General features: G+C 41.5%; 2 protein-coding genes and 1 non-coding gene across 3 annotated transcripts; 1 reads left to right on the top strand and 2 right to left on the bottom strand.

The window, feature by feature from the left end:
* Window positions 1-370: 370 nt before the first annotated feature.
* trnal-cag (transfer RNA leucine (anticodon CAG)) lies at window positions 371-453 on the bottom strand. The gene has a single exon. It is a non-coding gene; the product is annotated as a tRNA-Leu (tRNA).
* dusp23b (dual specificity phosphatase 23b) lies at window positions 425-3271 on the top strand. The gene is made up of 3 exons (XM_053434314.1): window positions 425-697; window positions 1476-1756; window positions 2354-3271. The coding sequence occupies exons 2-3, from the start codon at window positions 1487-1489 to the stop codon at window positions 2537-2539; spliced, it is 456 nt and encodes a 151-aa protein (XP_053290289.1). The 5' UTR covers window positions 425-697; window positions 1476-1486; the 3' UTR covers window positions 2540-3271.
* Window positions 2889-13779, bottom strand: LOC128450703 (afadin). Its single transcript, XM_053434313.1, has 25 exons — window positions 13684-13779; window positions 12718-12910; window positions 12525-12631; window positions 12245-12372; window positions 12044-12136; window positions 11852-11913; window positions 11542-11747; window positions 11280-11425; window positions 10474-10568; window positions 10103-10374; window positions 9467-9610; window positions 7016-7214; window positions 6799-6890; window positions 6618-6704; window positions 6447-6512; window positions 6296-6369; window positions 5922-6040; window positions 5675-5833; window positions 5464-5558; window positions 5059-5196; window positions 4561-4895; window positions 4020-4512; window positions 3420-3519; window positions 3272-3323; window positions 2889-2976 (listed from the first exon to the last, which is right to left on the bottom strand). The coding sequence occupies exons 1-25, from the start codon at window positions 13777-13779 to the stop codon at window positions 2889-2891; spliced, it is 3639 nt and encodes a 1212-aa protein (XP_053290288.1).
* Window positions 13780-18078: the final 4299 nt, after the last annotated feature.

Below are 18078 nucleotides of genomic sequence, written 5' to 3'. Positions count from 1 at the left end.
GTATTCCCAAAGCTTGCTGTATATTTGTTCACGTGTATCAAGGACTCTGATGTGTTCTTAACGTGTAATAAAGTATTTTAGTTGGGTATAAGTTTACTTCGTTCAACGACCAAACAAAACTGTTCCAAATACAAGATGTCAAATGTTGAATGAAAAGGAGAAAGAAGAAGAATCTTATATAATCTGTTTCACAGGAGACCATTAATTAACACGGCAAATAATTCAGTAAAAATAAACCTTGTGGTATATTAGTACACTTACTTAATCTTAAAACTCAGAGTACTTCTACTTCTGTTGATGAAGCAGTACAGTATAAAACAAGTGACTCCTGCATAAATATAACGTACTGTACTAATAGAGAAAAGGTTATTGTCAGAAGTGGGATTCGAACCCACGCCTCCAGAGGAGACTGCGACCTGAACGCAGCGCCTTAGACCGCTCGGCCATCCTGACATGAAAACGTATGATTTCAACGAATCATCTTATACATCTGATTTACGTTGAACAGCTGATTTCCGCTGGTTGTCTCTGACGCACCTCGCACTTCTACCGTTACATAACAGAGCAGCAGCTGTTTTCTTTTTACTGTGGAGACGGGTTCGGTCATTCATTCACCTCGGCGAGTTAGCTTGATGCTAGCTTGTTAGCCGCAGCTTTGGGAAGTAGCCGAACATCGTTTCACCACAGAGAAGAAGCAGTGAGTAACTTCACTCGGGAACAGGAAGCTTTGATATAAGTGTACTGGATAATATAAACAGTTGTGTCATCGCTTGAGCAACATGTGTGTGTCTGTGTGTGTCTGTGTGTGTACATGACGATAGCTGCTAGCTAGTTAGCTTCCAGTGGCTCTGAATTGGACTTTGATACAGAAGCTAAACGAGATCTCTGTCGTGTCTTTTCTGATCTCTGTGTGAAACAAGGTGGAGGCATCTGCTTGTGTTTCCTTCTCAGACTAACTGGGACTGACTGGGACAAAATGTCTTCAGACTAATCCCTCAGGAAGACACTGGACTAGCCAGACTAGCCAGTATGCTAATGTCCCTCAGGAGTACTGCTGTTTACTTTGTGTATTTTCTCACGTGTCTCCACAGTATTTAACTTGTTGCTGTGGTTATGTTTACTGACACACTTGCTAGGCATTGTCAAAGTTTGTTGAACTTAATAGGAGTGTGTAACTTGTCTTAACTTTGTGTGTTTACCTTACAGTCTATGGTGTTTACATAAGAAAAACACACAAAGTTTTAGCCAACTCACACTTCAAAGCCATAAACTCTGGGAGAATTTCTAGATTGACTGGATATGACACGAACCAGGAAGTCTGGCTAAATGAAACAGTGTCTTGGACTGTTAGCTGGAGAGGTTGAATGTTCATTGTGTAGGATTGAGTGACATCTAGTGGTGAAGTGTCTGAATACCACGCACTTCACCCTCCCAGTTCCAAACATGAAAGACTGTCTCTGTCTGTCTGTCCTCAGATCCTACAGTCATGGCCTCCAATGCTCCAAGCAACTTCTCCTGGGTCGAGCCAGGCAAAGTGGCCGGACTGGCGTTGCCCAGGATGACGGCTGAATACCAGTATCTGCTGGACAACGGCATCAAACACCTGGTTTGCCTGTGCGAGAGGAAACCGCCCCAGTATGACTCGTGTCCACAGCTGCAGCTGCACCACATCAACATCACAGACTTCACTCCTCCTTCGCCGAGTCAGATCGACAGATTCCTCGCTCTCGTGGAAGAGGCCAACTCCAAGGGGGAGGTGAGATCTCAGACACTTGATCCACTGTGGTGTGAAGGATGGATTATTTTTATAAAGTAGTTTCAGGATCATGTACAGTATTGTGTTGTTTGCTGGCTCACAAGTTATGGTCGAGTAACCTAAAACACTTGGAATAATTATTAGGTGAATGTGATGGAGCCTGTGTGAGAGTGGAAAAAACCACAACTTGTAGCTCCTCCAAAGTTTGTGAATGAAAAAGGAAAAAATAAGTCTGATGCTCTGTCAGTATGTTGAATTAACCCAGCATGCAGTATGTTTTTAAAGCCTCACACAGGCTGTCAGCACAACCATTGTTTACTGAAGCTTATTTAGCGGTTTGTCATTTACTTTGTCATTTGAATGTGTTATATATATATATATATAAAAGTGTAAAATGTATACATATTAAATACAGCTAATCCTCTCAATTAGGAAAATACAAACAATCCATGTTTTGCAATGTTTGCTGGAAAACATCACTTGGATAATTAAATAGTTGATGTTTAATTTCCCCTTGTCTCACAAGAGAAACTAATGCAGGTTGTGTGCGTAGCTGCAGCTGATGAAACGATATTGAATGGTGTCTCTTCTCTTCAGGGTGTTGCAGTTCACTGCATGCACGGCCACGGTAGAACCGGGACGATGCTGGCCTGCTACCTGGTGAAGACGAGGAAGATTTCAGGCATCGACGCCATCGAGGAGATCCGGCGGCTGCGGACCGGCTCCATCGAAACACACGAGCAAGAGAAAGCAGTGGTGCAGTTTTATCAGCGCACCAAGTAACTGTGACACAGAGGATTTAATAACTGTTTTACAGATGCAGCACTGATTATCACAGACAACATTATTTCCCTAAATTTATACTTTATTCTCTACAAGTAAGAAAATACAAAATAATAATGTTGAGACAGGCGAAAAATCAAGAAACAAAGTCCTGAACAATAATGAACTCAAATGTTAATTACTCACATGATCCCGTTGGGATATTTAACTAAGAGAAACACCTCTACAGTTAATGAACACAGAACATGCCTTTTTATATTGTACTGTATACCCTTCCTTCTACCAGCACATTCTTACTTTTCTTTATATAAACATTCTGACATTTTCTTTTACACGGCTGAAACTTCTTTCATGCACTGGACGCCAGAGAAAAGAGACGCTGCCGCTCCCTGAATGTGAGCGTCTCATGAGCCGCCAGGCTTTTCTCCTCCTGGTTTCTGCAAATAAACAATCATAATGAATACTTGAATTGTATATCTTGTTGGGGGGGATATTTTATAGCGACACAATCAGGAGCTTGTTTTTATTTATTTATTCTTTCGCTTGAAAGAAATTCACGAAGCAAACTGGAATAAGCTTGACGAATAGAGACTAATGTAATAATCTTGATGTGCTTATTGATTTCTATGTCTTAAATTCATCATTTGTACAAATGCTGCATAAATATCTTCATGTCGGTTGATTTCATTTCAATGTTTCTCCTCAATTGTAAAAAATAAAAAGTCAACTCACTCTTTTGATGCCACGTTGTGAACATGTTCAGTCTGTCCAGTTGGTCTGTGACCTGTAACACACAAGAAACGTGTAACATGAAATAAACACAATAAATATTACATGAAAACTGATTCTCATTGTCATGCAAACATCTGTAAACAATTACCGATGTTTGCCTTGTCTTCTTTTTTGAGAAAGTGATTTCCAATCTGCTGATTCAACTCTTTCAGTTCGCTGTTGATATTTCCTCCAGAGCTTATTTTATCCTGAAGATGGAAACAAAAAATATGAGCTATAGATTATCGAGACTTTTTAATCATCACCTTAATTATACAGCGAATAACACTAGTATTTCTAAAGTATAACAAGTCCTAGTTGGTTTGGGTAAAGCCTGTCAGCCTCTACAGATTCTGTTTTAGTATAATCTGTGTGATAAGAACAATCCCAGCTTCACAACACATTCTATACATGTACTTTTCTCTTCATATGTTTGTACATTATATATCGGCCTTGAGGTAATTTGGGCTGTGATTTGCCACGAGAGAAATAAAATGTAATTTTTCCAGAAGTTATGTATTAATTTTCCTGCACTTCCTAAACCTGACTAATCTATTATTATTAATCTGCCTCCATCTCCTAAAGAACCTCTGGGAAAGAGCCTCAAAATCAAAATCAAAAAACAATATACCAAAGTTAAAAACACATTACTCATAATTGAATATCTGCACCCTGTATATTTCCCTTAGAGCCATGTGATGTGATTCACCTGAGTCTTCATGTCCAGCTGCTGTTTCGCCACCATCATGTCCAAATCCTCATATTCGTCCTCCTCCTCGTCACCTCTCTGCTGAATCTCCCGCAGCCTCTTCTGAAACTGCCACTCCAGGCTGAGCTTCCGGAGTCGGTCGTTCTCCTCCGCCGAGCGCTTCACCTTGGCCTGGAGCTCCTGCACCTCCTGCTCCAGGAGCTCCACCGCCTGAAGCCGGTGCTGCTTCTCCAGGTTCTCCTGCGTCTCCCTCCTCCAGGGGCCGGACAGCTCCTGGGGGCCTCTCTGCTTCGGAGCACCCGTTCCCTGCCTCTGTTGAGTGGGAGGTTCCTGGAAGGAAACATGTTTTGTTGGAGGGATGCTCACTTGAGGTTTTACAGCTTGACCCCTGAACATGCCGGGCCTGTGCTGCTGGGACGGAAGTGACGGCCGGGGCAGCTTCTTCACTGCAGAGATGGGGCATGCGTAGTTATGGTGGGCCTGATGGTGAGGGCTCGGATTGTGTCCGTTGATTTTAGGAGTTGGGCTCATGCTGGTCGACAGCAGAGCCGGACTCTGGAAGGTGGTGAGTGGAGGATTTGTGTTCACTGCCCTGGTGATGGGGATGTCGATGCGTACGGGCTGAGATGAAGGCGTGGACATGGGACGTTGGGAAAATGGCGCCCTCCAGACACCGGCGCCACTTGTGCGAACGCCCTGCTGGTGTCTCACAGGGGAACTGTAATCAGCGAGGAGGTCGTGGGTGGAAACGCTGGAGCGAATTGGGAAAGAGGAGTAGTGGCTCATGGGTTGTTTGGCACTGGTGTCCTTCCCCCTTTTGTCCAGCAGGGGACCTCCACTCTCCATACAAAGGTTTTCCTGTGAGAGGGCCTGACGCTGGAGGGGAACACACAAACGGTTTAGGCACATTAACCTGGTTGTACAATTTTTTGGGGGGGAAACTATGTCAGATTTCATATGTTTACTGATTCTTGACATGATAAATAAAACATTTGATGATATCTAACGTTTTTAGAGCCTGAGGGACATTAATATTCACCATGTATGTCTTCTTACTGCAGCTGCTTCCACTCAAAGGCCCGAAAGACACTAATGTTTGCTGCGGTCGACTGGATTCAGACACGTTCTTGTCCTGTGACTTAGGAGATGGAAGTGTCAAGTATTCCCTGTGAAACGTCTGAATGGTGGAAAGGAGGGAACCAAATTTAAGACAGATTTAGTTGCTACAGTTTCACAAAAAGTTCAAATTCTATCCAATATAAAATCAAAATGTAAAATATTGGATAAACCTACATTAGACCTTGTAAATAAAATATTATAAAACTCGTTTAGATGAAGGTGTGAAAAAAAACTGTAAAATAATACAACATTTTCACAGTGAAATCATTGATGGATTATATTTCAGATTGAAGAAATTCATTGTGATAAATGAAACGTATCTTACGTCAGTGCAGAGGTTGACGGTGGACACAGCCGCAATGTTGTTTCCTCTCACAACAGGGTCAACAAGTTCATCTCCATCCTCGGGGCAAAGGTCGGCTGTAATGCGGAGAAAAATAAAAAAACATGACGAACCCTCGAGCATTAAACATATTTCACATTAAGGCCATTTACTTAATGTGCCCAGTAGAGGCTCGACATGGAAGAGCACCCACTGGTCATGTTGGGGTTGGAGCGGAACAGCTGCCGGTTCCTCTGCATCAGCTCTTTCTTCCTCCTGCTGCCTCCATGGAGCTGATGCACTGACGGACCAGGATCCAGAGCACGGTACAGCACCAGCGCTTCACCGTTTGGTTTGGCAAAGATTGTTTCACCTTGTGGAGCAATAAAAGCTCTTGATCAGGTCATGATCAACAAACAGAAGTGATATGGAATTTGTGTTTTGCTTGTTTAGTGTTTTACCTGTAGTCGTTGTTGGAGCTGGTTTACTCAGCAGAGCCGCCAGCCCGTGGAAGCTCGCTCCGAACTTTGCCACCTGTAAAGTCACAACAGGGCCGGTTTGCACCATGATGGCAGCAGCCCTGAATCAACACAAGAGTAATACAATCAACCACCAATCCACCATCATATTAAACTGTTAGCAATGCTAACCTGGCGTTGATTAAGAAACTGGGGCCTGTATAAGCTCATAAGAATATCTGTCGTATGGTTCATCTTGCAGGGAAGACGAACGACCAATGGTTTTGTGTCCCATTTCCTTCAAAACAGCAAATGTAAACCTAATGGTGGCGCTAGAGGACAAGTCGGGGGATCATTGAAGTTATTGGGATTCATACCTTTCTTGGTTGAGGCCAATGAGGCTCTGACCATCCACACTGAGCAGCTGATCTCCAGCTGCCAACCTTCCATTCTGTAGAGACACATGAGGCTTATGTCAATCTTTCCTTTTAGAGTCTCAAGTTCGGCTGCAGCAGGAACGTGTCTCACCATTTCAGCTGGTCCTCCCTGGACTACAGATTTGACATAGATCCCAAGGTTACCCTGCTGCGCTCCCTGTGGCAGAAAACAAGAGGCGGGCTGTTAATTAGCTGAGACGTTCAGCTCCCAGGTCTGGTGTTAGAATGGTTCCAGTTAGTGAGCTGGGAAACACGTGGTCACCTTGGCAGCCACGATGCTGACCCCCATCCCACTGTTGAGAGGTTTCTTCAGTGTGATGGTCACAACCTCCGGCTCTCTGTGTGCTGCCTGGTAAAGAGAATAGAAACCAGTCAGCGACTGCTTCATTAACGCTGGATTTGCTGCTGAAATTAAGATTATACTTTAAAACCTCTGTATTTACCAAGTATGTGTTCTCTGTAGGAGGTGAAGATTCACAGAAATACACGGTCCAGTCGCCTTTAGGGTTCGGCTGGGACGTTATAGAGCAGAGACCTGGAAGAGTAGGATGTCAGGAAGAACTACACAAATAACCTATTTTAGCAGTTTTAAATACACTACATCCTTGAAGTGCGATTTAGAAGTTTTGTATTTATCAAAGAGAATTCACAATCATGTACCTTTTCGGCAAATTGGCTCCAAAAACTCCCTGAAGCCATGAGGGATTCCTCTCACGGTGTCACAGGAGTAGCCTCCCTCCGGCAGCAGGAAAGGCAGGTGGAGGTCGAGGCTCTCCTCCAGCTGGACGTCCCGCCCCTCGCTGTCAATCAGGCTGTCGGCCGAGGCCTCGGCGCCCGCCACCACAACATCGATCAAATCCTGCAGCGAGGAGAACAGCGGACAATATTTCAGGAAAAGGTCGTTCGAGGATATATGGATTAGACATTTGTCATTCCGTGACAAGGCTCGAATCTGCCGACTGCGACCCTGAACCTAAATACTAAAGACCTTCCTGCGGATTACCTTGACCTCTGACCTCAGTGTAATGTATAATAAACCTTAACTCACAAAACTTCCGTCTTAGGTCGACCAACTAACTTCCCTTTAAGTTTTGTTCAACCATCTTCCCGTTCTCTCTCTTCTACACCCCATTTTTCACTTGATGCTCATTGTTTTTTATCGTCTTCATTTGTTTTCCCAAATTACACTCATGAGAATGTGATTCTGTTTTACGGCCTCCTCTCCACATCTGTCAGCTCGTTCTGTTCTCCGCTCACTGAGACAGCCTCTGTGCTGGTATCCATACAAACGCACCACTTAAGTCCCATCATTTGAATTCAGTTCCAGTTGCTGTATCTCTATTAAAGCATCTGCTGGGCTGTCTGAGCGGCTGAGTTTCAAGCTGGCTGGTTTCACGTCTTCATCCCACTGCAGTGCTGATAAAGGATCTCACGGGTATACAAGGATAATCCTGAGTCTTTTGAAATCTGGAACCACAGTATGAGTTTGTTCAAGCATCTGCGTTAGTGAGTGTAGCTGTTATCGTCATTTTGTTTGTTGGTCTGCAGAAATACCCCAAACTACTACCTCACTAGTATTTTGTTCTCACTTTTATATAAAAAGATACTTGTTATATAATGTTTTTCCAGCCTCAGGGCCACTCAAAGTACTTCACACTAAGAGTCACAGTCATCCATTCATACATCATGCTCTATCACTCGTATATTCATAAGAGGCAGATTTGTGTCTTACCCAAGGACCCTCCAACATGCAGACTGGAGAAGGCAGGAATCGAACCTGTGACCTTCTGAACGATGCACATTCTTCCTACTCAGCAGTAACTTAACTCCTTATCTTTGTTGTTGTTGTCCTACAGTGTTGTGCAGTTTTGTTTTTATTATTTGACTGTTATAATTGGTGGGGGCGGTTCCCACGGCAAAGAACTGGGTCATTCTATTGACGAGGCCCCGCCCACTTCTGCCACCCGCGTTCTCTGCTCTTCTCCTGTGAGATCGTTAGCCCTTAGCTTAGCTGCTAATTAGCCTAGCTGCTAGTTAGCTTAAATCAGGAGTTTCATATGTTGTCCTGCCTCAAACGACTGCTTCAACCCAACAAGATAAGTATTGTTTATAATTTCTGTTAGCATTAATAAGTAGCTTTCTTGGAGTCTCAGCTAGCATCATGTTTTCTTAAAGAATTGGGATTTAAACACCTTTAAAAGTTCTTTTAACAGCACAGAGATGTTTTTATAAATGTTTTACACTCCATCACAACTGTAAAACATTCAAGTTTGAGTATTTCCTCATTAAAACTTTTAGACAGCGAAATACAATCCTCAGGTTTTTGTATGAAAGCCGAAAAACAAACGCAATATTGTTTGTGAAAGTTGTAGCAAATATGAAAGGTACATATTCCTTATGATAAAACTTTAAACTCTCACAGACAAGTGAACCAAGGAGACGTCATAGATAAAACTGTAAATACATGTTAATGAAAGGGACTCAAATAAACATGTCAGACACAAAGTGAGCTTAGTTTGATGCATCCATTGCCTTCATGCTGTTCAAAGTTAAATATGGATGTTGATGTTTATCATTTTATGAGTTTAAGTGGCTGAATTGATCTCATGACATATTCCCAGCTCCTATTGGCTCGTTGTAAAATCTCAAACTGATGATGCAACCAAAAGCTTCACGCAGAAACATGGATTTTGGCTTTTGTGACTCGTGGAATAGTCGCGTTAATCTGCCGTAAAACATTAGAGAAATATTTCACTCCGAAGCAATCAGGTAATGTGACAAGTCGCTTTACTCGTTTTCATATATAATTCATAATCACATTCATCACCGTTAATTATTCATACTGTTAAACCTATACTGCCGAGCTTCTCTGGTACAGTCAGACACATTCATTATGAAACTAATATTCATACATGCCGTCATCTGCTTTGTGCAGTTCTAAACCCCAAGTTTTCTCTGTATCCGCCCTGTGTGCATGAGTTTCCTCTGACTCCTCTTGATTTCAAAGATCTCACACGAGGATTTGTCTCAAAAGCTGCATCGTGGTTTTAAAAAGCACACGGTGGAGAAAGACAGGAGAGAGAGAGAGGAGGAACACACTGCAGTACTCACGGGGGGGATGTGAGGCTCGGTGTTTGCATAGAGGTAGCCAGCGAGCAGCGTCTGGAGCTGCAGTGAGTTCAACTTGAAACAGGTATTCTGGATGTCCTTCGCCTCCTGCATCGAGTACTTATTCATGGTCAGGAGTGTGGTTGCCTGGAAACAGAGAGGAAACAGTGTTTTAGCAGCTCCTGTTCTCTGGATGTTCTCAGACGCAGAATCAAAAAAAAAACTGGGATAAAAGCTGCAAAAATCACAAACGAGTTCTTACACGTGGATGTTGAACGTGTAATATAGATGCACTGAGAAGCTTCTGTCATGTTCTTAGATGTTTTTAACCTTATTTGGATTATTTATCCATCATTTTATCATTTCTATAGACTAAACAACTGTCCCTCCCAAGAATTAAAAGGTACAAAGTATTTCACCTAAAGGCTATCTAACAATGTACAGTATAATCTCTTACACGGATTTGAAAATTATGTAAAACAAGGTTATTCAATGTATCTACTCATCAAAACATCCAAAAATAGAAAATGTGTACAGAAAAGATTATTTGATTCAGATTTTACTTTGTTTCTAAAGAAGCAGACAGACTAAACATTGCTTTAACCAGTATCCAGACAGGAAGTCCAGGTAGGAACTGACCTGGATGATGTGTCCGAGGTGGCAGTCGGCGGCCAGCTCCAGGCCCTGCCTCTCCGCCCAGGCCTCGATGCCGGTGAGCCTCTGGCGGAGAGCTGCTCCCCAGTAGTGGGAGCGCAGGCCCGGAGCGGTGGCCGCTGGGCTCATGAGCCGGTTGAAGAGCCAGGCGCTGATGAAATGGAAGAGCTGGGAGAAGAGCTGGATGGTGAGGGCGGGGTTGACCCGACAGCGGCGTAGCAGAGACATGGTGTTCATGAAGGTGTTCAGCACCATCTCTGGGACACGCAGAGCACGAGAGATACAACTTCAGAATACTGAACATATCTCAGCTCATATAATTATACAGTATTGTATTGTGATTAATGAATGTGTACCTATACCAGCCGGCAGGGAGCCATGTTGCTCAGGATCGATCAGAAAAGTTGGCAAATGCTTCATTAACTCATTCTGAAGACACTGTAACAGGCAACTGAGAAAAATACAACAGACACAAATAGAACATTTAGATAACAACACATGTGATTATTTAGAATTTTACACTTTAATAACCACATAACCTGAGTTCGGAGAATTTGTTCTTTCGTTGAACTAAATTTAATCTAGAATGTCAGAAACGATAATAAGCAGTCTTGGGCTGAAACTAACATGTCAGTTTTTGGAGTATACATATCAAATATTTGAAAACATTGGAAGAGGTAATAAACTTCCCTCAAGTCCCACAATCATCATGAAATTACAAATTTCTTCAAACTAAAAGCTCAAATTAGCGAAAGATTTACTTTACTTTGATTAAAGAAAAGAGAAGTCACTTATATTTTAGAAACTGGAAAACCAAACAAACATTAATATTTGTTTTACTACCACGTTCACAAGGCAGGAGAAATTAATGCTGAAGTGGCACAGTGCTGAAGTGCATGTAGTGTTCACTGTAAGGTTTGGGATTTGGGGATTTGAGGTTTGCTTCTGCATAGCTGAAGAATTAATTTTTTACTGCAGTTTGTTTAGACCTGCAGGACAAATGCCTCAGTGGGTAGAGCCGGGTGAGGTGAATGAGATCAGATGTGATTCTAGCTCCACTTTTCATGATGTGGTCTTAGCACAGCCACATGTTTGATGGGGAAGGAGGATAGAAACACTGGAAAAGCATCGTATGCCTCCGTGTATCGTCTTGTTGTTTCACCTGTAAGCTCTGTGCACCAGGTGGGCGAGGTCCAGCTGACTCTGCTGTGTGAGCGGGCAGAGGTCTTTGTCATGCTTGATGAAATTCAGCAGCTCAGAGGAGTTGGCCATCCAGAAGGCGAGCGCCCCAGCAATGGTCTGCTGCCTCTGAGGGTCAAACACAGCAGCAGTGTCGTTTTTAAACTCGCAACAACATCTGGTCTCGTGTTTCTCAGTCTCATCTGTTCAAACGGAACAAAAGTAGGTGTTTGACTTCCACTTGCCTGGATGACCTTCCGTGTCATGGCCACCATTTTGCCGGTGATGGATGTGACGGCGTGTGTTTGTCCTGAGCGCGGCGAGCCTTGCCTGTGTTGGCGCCGCAGGGTGAAGCGTCCCACAGCATAGAGGATGTACGCAGGTGAGAGCTTGAAATGGACCGTGGAGCTGTTGGTGTAATTTATGACTGCAGACAGGAAGGCCTCCTCAGCTGAGAAGTGAAACACACCAGCAGGGGGCACTGAGCTTCTGACTCACAGGTTATTAAACTTGAAAATAACTCGGTGGAAGGAAAACATCTAATCTCATACTCACAGGTTTCACAGAGTTTAATCCCGAGTGGTAATCCAGGCTGATCTGAAAAGTCAGGATGGAAACTTTCTGAGTGTTCACACCAGCAACCGTCGTTTCTTATGTTATATAATCTATTTCTTATAGAATAGATGTTAAATATTCCTGTATTTTATGCATGAAAGTAAATTCATCACAGTTTCTATATCTCTACACCTTCCAGAATACTCACCTGCAGCTTGCCTCTGCTGCTTTTGGTTTTCTGAGCCGTGATTTGCCTCCTGGTTGTTAAGTAGTTTTTCAGTTGACCTGGATATTGGTTTTACAGGTTAGATGGTTTTTCAGACAGTTAGGTACAGCAGACCTGGGACCAGTAGTTTGAAAACAGTAACGTATAGTGAACACTGGACATTTTACCCCTTCTCGTCTCCTGGGACCTTGTCAGCAGCTTTAGCTTTGTTCTTCTCCGTCTTCTTGTCTTTTCTTGACAATGTCCTCTTGAAGTTCTGGATGATGCCTCCTTTCTCCTTCTCGGGAGACATTTCCTTTATTTGTCAACACATAAAACAAATGTGAAATTGTGTGTGTGTAAAGGAGGAAGCTATCTACTGACTAAATTATCATATACCTGTAAAATAGCACCTTCAAATGAGGTACACCTGGTTAAATCTTGCATTAAGTAATAGGTTGATGATACCTGGGAAGTCTCCTTGTCCTTCTTGAGCACAAAGCGTCCTTCTCTGTTGTCCGAGCTCCAGTTTAATTGGACAATCAAAGGTTTCTCGTCCGGCTCTAGTTTGCGTTCTTCATCCACATAAAACAAAGAGAAGTGATCAGAGTGACGGTTTGCAGCTGCGGGACCAGAGAACACAGACCAAACCAATGCTCACCCTTCTTGGCTTGGATCTCATAAAGGGAATAACTGGAATTCAGCATTTTCATATCGGGCCTGAACTTCTCCGAGAGAGTTTCAATGACCTGGCGAGTGGAAGAGTTGCTGCAGACACGCAGGCACTTTGTGGCCACGTTCCCCTCTTCCTGATTCTCATGGTAGAAACGCATCACACCGTGAAACTCCACATTCTGCTGGGAAACAAAAAACGTCCAAGGTTTTTTCAATGTGTCCTGTGGTTTCTGTTTTCGGGACTATATAGTTAAATATGCTTTCAGAATATTAAGAGTACTCCGTGCTCAGTAGTTCTATCCACACCTTTAATAAGCCAACTCTTAGCACAGTGAAATGTCACGATGGTCACAATAAAATAAGATGTAAATCAGAAGATCAAGAGTCAGAATAGCAAGAATGTTTGGACACTTATCATTGCTGTAAGTAACTAGAAGTAGTTGTCGTCATAGTAGTAGTATAAGTAGTAGGAGGAGGTAGTTGTTGTGTAGTATTTCTACTTCTGCAGAATTTCTACTTTGTTATTTCTATATCTATCCATGTCTTTGCATGTTTACATCTCCATACTGTCCAAACTACCAACAGCTGTAGACCAATAACCATTCGGCTCATAAAGTGAAAAAATCATTATTTTCTTGATTCATAATTTGACCTGTTCAACAAAAACAGAATCAACAACTATTTTGACAATCGCCTAATTCTCTTGTGGCAAAAATGCTTCATATTCTCTGCTTTCAGTTTTTTTTAATGACTTTAAACTGAAAACCTTTCATACATTTGATAGACAAAATAATTAATCTAAAAATAATTACCTTCTGCTTAAGTATTACAGTGGCTGTTAACTTTATAAAACAGCTCTGAGGTTCATCTAAAGTTAAAAAGACTGAAGGTAAATCCAGCCTACAGCTGATTGAGGTGCAGGAATCCAGTCTAGTGTTTGCAGCCCACTCACCTCGTCAGGTTGGCTTATTTCAAACAGGTCCAGTCTGTTGTTGTTCCACTGTCGGATGACTCTGGCCAACTTCTCTCGTTCTTCCTCCTCGGGCATTTTTCACCAATTAACGTCAAAGTCTCTATGGGACTGACTCCTGTGGGTTTGCTCCCCAAAAACCAAAGAGAGGAATAAAAACAATCCTTTGAAAGATGAGTTATTACCCGTAGTGGCTAATGTATTGAGACCCCACCCCGTCCTCACTCTATTCTCTGTTCGTTATAAACCCATTGTGCTGTGCAGGGAGTTCGAAAACATAATTGCCTACTTCATCCCCACGTTCACATCTCCCCTCCGAGCCCTCGCACCCCTCTGCTCCCATTTAACGGGTCAGTGCCTCTTTGTTATGTGAGGCAAACACTTTCCTAATCATGGATCCTTCACAGGCAAACGATTACACTCGGCTAAATGTAATCTGTCAGTTTCTCTTCATTCCTCATCAGATCATTTCCCAAAGTTTATGTTTTCGGATCTCTCATCACGGACATTTACATGCGTTCAAGTATTCCGATATATTCCAACCGTGCTGCATAGGTGGTCATGTGACGCGGACAGTGTGTGGTGAACTCAGAGACATTTCCACCCAGCAACATGCATATTCACGCTTGAGGGAATCCCACTTCTCATGCATACCAGTGATCTTCAACACAATTTACGGTTACATGTCCTCCCATTCAGTCGGCTCCATGTATGTGGGGCAGCTTTTGTTGGCTGCACCGAAGCTCTCGGGGTAAACCCACAATGGAACAAAAGCCTTAAAGAAACCCACCCCTCAATTAGATATAAAGAACTGCATTAACAAACACTGAACAATCAAGGGCATTGTTGTCTGGATGCTGGAAAAAGAAGGTTTGCTTTAGTTTTTTTGAAAGGAAAAACACATAACTTTCTGTGATGATGATGCCTTTGAGAAAAAGGTATGGGGCCATGGTCCAACAGTGTAATTCTGCCAATATTGTTTTTAAGAAAAATAAGTTTTTTTATAATAAGGAAAAACGGTTTAAAACGGCATTAGAATCCAGATCTGACTGATGAGGCTTTGATTTCTGATACCTGAATCCTCACAGAGGTATATTCACCATAGAGTTTCGAGAACATCTTTGTAAAGTTTGCAGCATCACTGAGATGATATGTGCATGTTGTTTTGGTTCTAGTAGCAGTTCATGTCCGCTTCAATTCAATGAGGCCACAGTAAATTGCACACACTCACAAGAACTCAAGTATCAGTCCTCTAAATCTGCCGGATTTTGTTTCTTTTCATCAAGGTCCATGATTGAATCCCCGGGAAATTGGTGAAAATGTAAAAAAAAAAAAAAAAAAGATAACCCTAACCCTTTGTCTGGATCGGCCCCAACATGTAATGAGTTCTCTCCTGACCCGTGTCCTAATGGAAGAATCCATTCAGTAGTTTTGCGTGTCACACCTAAAAGGGGTCAAAGTTTTTTCCTTTCAAACCAAATTCATACCAGATTTTGTGATGACTGGATAAAAGATTGTGAGATAATGGATAGAAGTTTCACCACAGTCCTCTGCAGCTGGTTTTACAAGTTATGCTGTATAACATCTCGTCTCCTGCAGCCTCAGTGTTTAAATGCACACCGGTCCATAGTAGCACTGTTGATGGTGCGTTCAAAGATTAGCTGCAGAATAACAGAAAGATGATTGGACCACCCATAAAGTAAAATGTGCAGCACAGGCATTCAAGACATTTAGATTTGTCATTGTCATTAGAAAACAGAATTATTTCCAGATATATGTGGACAATTTTATTTTTCTTCCATGTATATAGTAACACATCTATTCTTCTGTGATTTTAAACCCTCTTAAGAGAACATGTTGATTTTCAGTTTTAAATCATTCTCTAAACCGTTAACAACAATTTTTTAATTAGCTGCTTAAAGCCACTTTCAATATTTATCATTTAACAACTCTGCATTTAACAATCTTAAATGAATCAGCCTTCACCCCCTCTGTTTATGTATAACTTTGATTAATTAACGTGTGTTGTGCATGAAGGAGTTTAATATTAACTGTGCAGATAAAACGTCCTCCAGGGTCTGTCTGCTGGATTCCTGCAGCAGAGACAGAACAGCACCCCCCCATGTTCGACAGAAACCAGGTCACCTCCCGGCTGGAAATACAGGGAAACAAAATCAACAAACAAATAAACCAAAATACTGAAACTCTCTCTGGGAAGATTAGAATAAAACCAATAAAAACCAAAGTGGTAAATACAGAAGTTTTGAATCGAACTTGCAGATTATTTATTTTTATTGTGAAAAGGTACTTTGTATATCAGAAAAATATTATTTGAACTCAAAGGTTATTTTTGTGTCCTTCTGGTTTATATTTGGCTGATTTTACTATTTTAAAAGCAGCTGAAATGTTCTGATTTGAAAGAATAGATCTTCTGTTTATAAATAAAAAGCATGTTAATTAAATCTGCATTAATTTAATCAAAACAGCAAAGTATAAACGTGTAAAAAGAAAGTACAAACTGAAGGATAAACTGTTGAGTCAGAGTATAATCACTTGTTAGAATGACAAGAGTTTTGAGCTTGTTTATAAAATGTTGACTTTCACAGCTTTTAATATAATTACACCTTCGATATGCTGAAATATACCAGTGACAGAGATGACATTTCCTTGTCACATTTCATTTTTAGAGTGGAACGATATGGCGTTTTGTCCACCAATGATGAAACAATTTCAAATATCTGATATATCAGCCTTTATTATGAATAATATAAAGGAATTGAAATGTGTACGTAAAATGTAAATAAACATCTTTTCTGCATTGTTTATTCTGTAAATAAGAAAGAATTCAGATTCTGATGTTATCGGTTGACAATGCATCGTCAGGCTCTATTCATTTGACAGTTTAGTTCATTAGTTTTTACTTGTCTGACGTTTACCTGATTCTCCTCCAGGTCTTTACTGTGGAGGCGACCGAGCAGACAGGAGAACTGACGGATCAGCATCAACAGGATCTTTTTACCTGCCCAAGGTATTTTTCTACTGCCACTGTTCTGACTAACACACACTAACAGTAGATCACTAAAATGCCAGCACACATGTTTTGACAGGTGGTAATTTATGAATTTTCTTAACAAGAATGGTTACATAAAAATAGATAAATCAAAGTCGGGGTGTCAGGTGAAATACATTTTGATTGATGGTCCCCAGCCGGTATCTCAGCGCTAAACTGTAACTCATCATCCACACGCTGTGGAAAGGAATCCCACTGCACCTGGGTTACATCAGCCACACTCCTGAGGAAGAAACAAGTTTCAGGCGATGGCACTGCGGAGAATACTTTTTAACATTTTTAACAAAATTGGAATAACTGAGTGCACAGCTGCTGAAAATGTCTCACACAGCTGGAAATGTCATCCAGCAAAGACTTTAGGGTTGTTTTAGTTTATGGGTTATGAGTTCTCGATGAATTAATAGGTGCACACTGAGGTTTACTGTTGCACTTGTACTTTAGACATGTTATACATGCTATTTTGTCAATGTGCTCTGCTACACTTGACATCTATTAGTAGTTTCTATTCACACTAGTTGAGGATTAGGCACAAATGATGTTGGATCTTGTACAGATTTAGTTGAGCACTATTTTTTACAGCATCAGGGTCAGTTGAGTAAGTGTAGAAACCAGTTAGATATAATTTAAAACCATAGGACCGTTTAAGATTTCTCAGTTTACTGTTATGTTTGTTCTATTTTGACTTGTTGCTCTTACTAGTTTTTATTTCTGGACGTCTGAGTAACGTGTTATTCAGACACACACCGATTGCGTAACTTGCTTCTCGAAGAAAAAACTGTAAACAACGGCACAAAACAACAAGTTGGAGAACTTCTAAGTTGTTATGAGAAGTCTAGCCACAGTCTGACTGTGCTAACTATTGAGAAACACTGCACTCACCCTCAAGGGAAGCACAAGAGTGAGGCGGCCCTGCAGGGAAATCAAACTTTAAAGATAAGAGTAAGTTATTATAAAATGTCCGGTGCAATCAGCAACACAGGTGTTAGAAACATGTTTACCCAATGGCATCCCTGATCTGAGTGTGAGGATCAATCTACGATGCAACGAGGGGTCACATGTAGTTTTATTTTTAGAAAACATGTCGAGCTGAGCGATAACACAATATCAATAATTGTCACAAATATAATTTTCATCGATAGGAAAACTCCAAAAGTCCAGTATACATCGATATAATACTTCTTCATTTTGTAAGCACAGTGAAGAGGGAGAACATCGACCTCAGATTTGTAAAATATGTTATTTAACGATTGTTTGTTAAGTAGAATTTAAAACCACAACCTCCATAATGTAGAAACTGCTCACAACCT

The sequence above is a fragment of the Pleuronectes platessa genome, chromosome 11 (assembly GCF_947347685.1).
Source record: "Pleuronectes platessa chromosome 11, fPlePla1.1, whole genome shotgun sequence".
Classification (NCBI taxonomy): Eukaryota; Metazoa; Chordata; class Actinopteri; order Pleuronectiformes; family Pleuronectidae; genus Pleuronectes; species Pleuronectes platessa.
Note: the sequence above shows the minus strand (reverse complement) of the source record. Positions and strands in the feature narration are given on the sequence as shown.

Coding starts and splice junctions, on each gene's coding strand:
- dusp23b (XM_053434314.1), top strand. CDS start 1,487: ATGGCCTCCAATGCTCCAAGCAACTTCTCCTGGGTCGAGCCAGGCAAA. Junction 1,757..2,353: donor AGGCCAACTCCAAGGGGGAG/GTGAGATCTCAG, acceptor TCTTCTCTTCAG/GGTGTTGCAGTTCACTGCAT.
- LOC128450703 (XM_053434313.1), bottom strand. CDS start 13,779: ATGCCCGAGGAGGAAGAACGAGAGAAGTTGGCCAGAGTCATCCGACAG. Junction 6,513..6,617: donor TCAGCATCGTGGCTGCCAAG/GTGACCACGTGT, acceptor TTTCTGCCACAG/GGAGCGCAGCAGGGTAACCT. Junction 5,197..5,463: donor CCGTCAACCTCTGCACTGAC/GTAAGATACGTT, acceptor TCCACCATTCAG/ACGTTTCACAGGGAATACTT.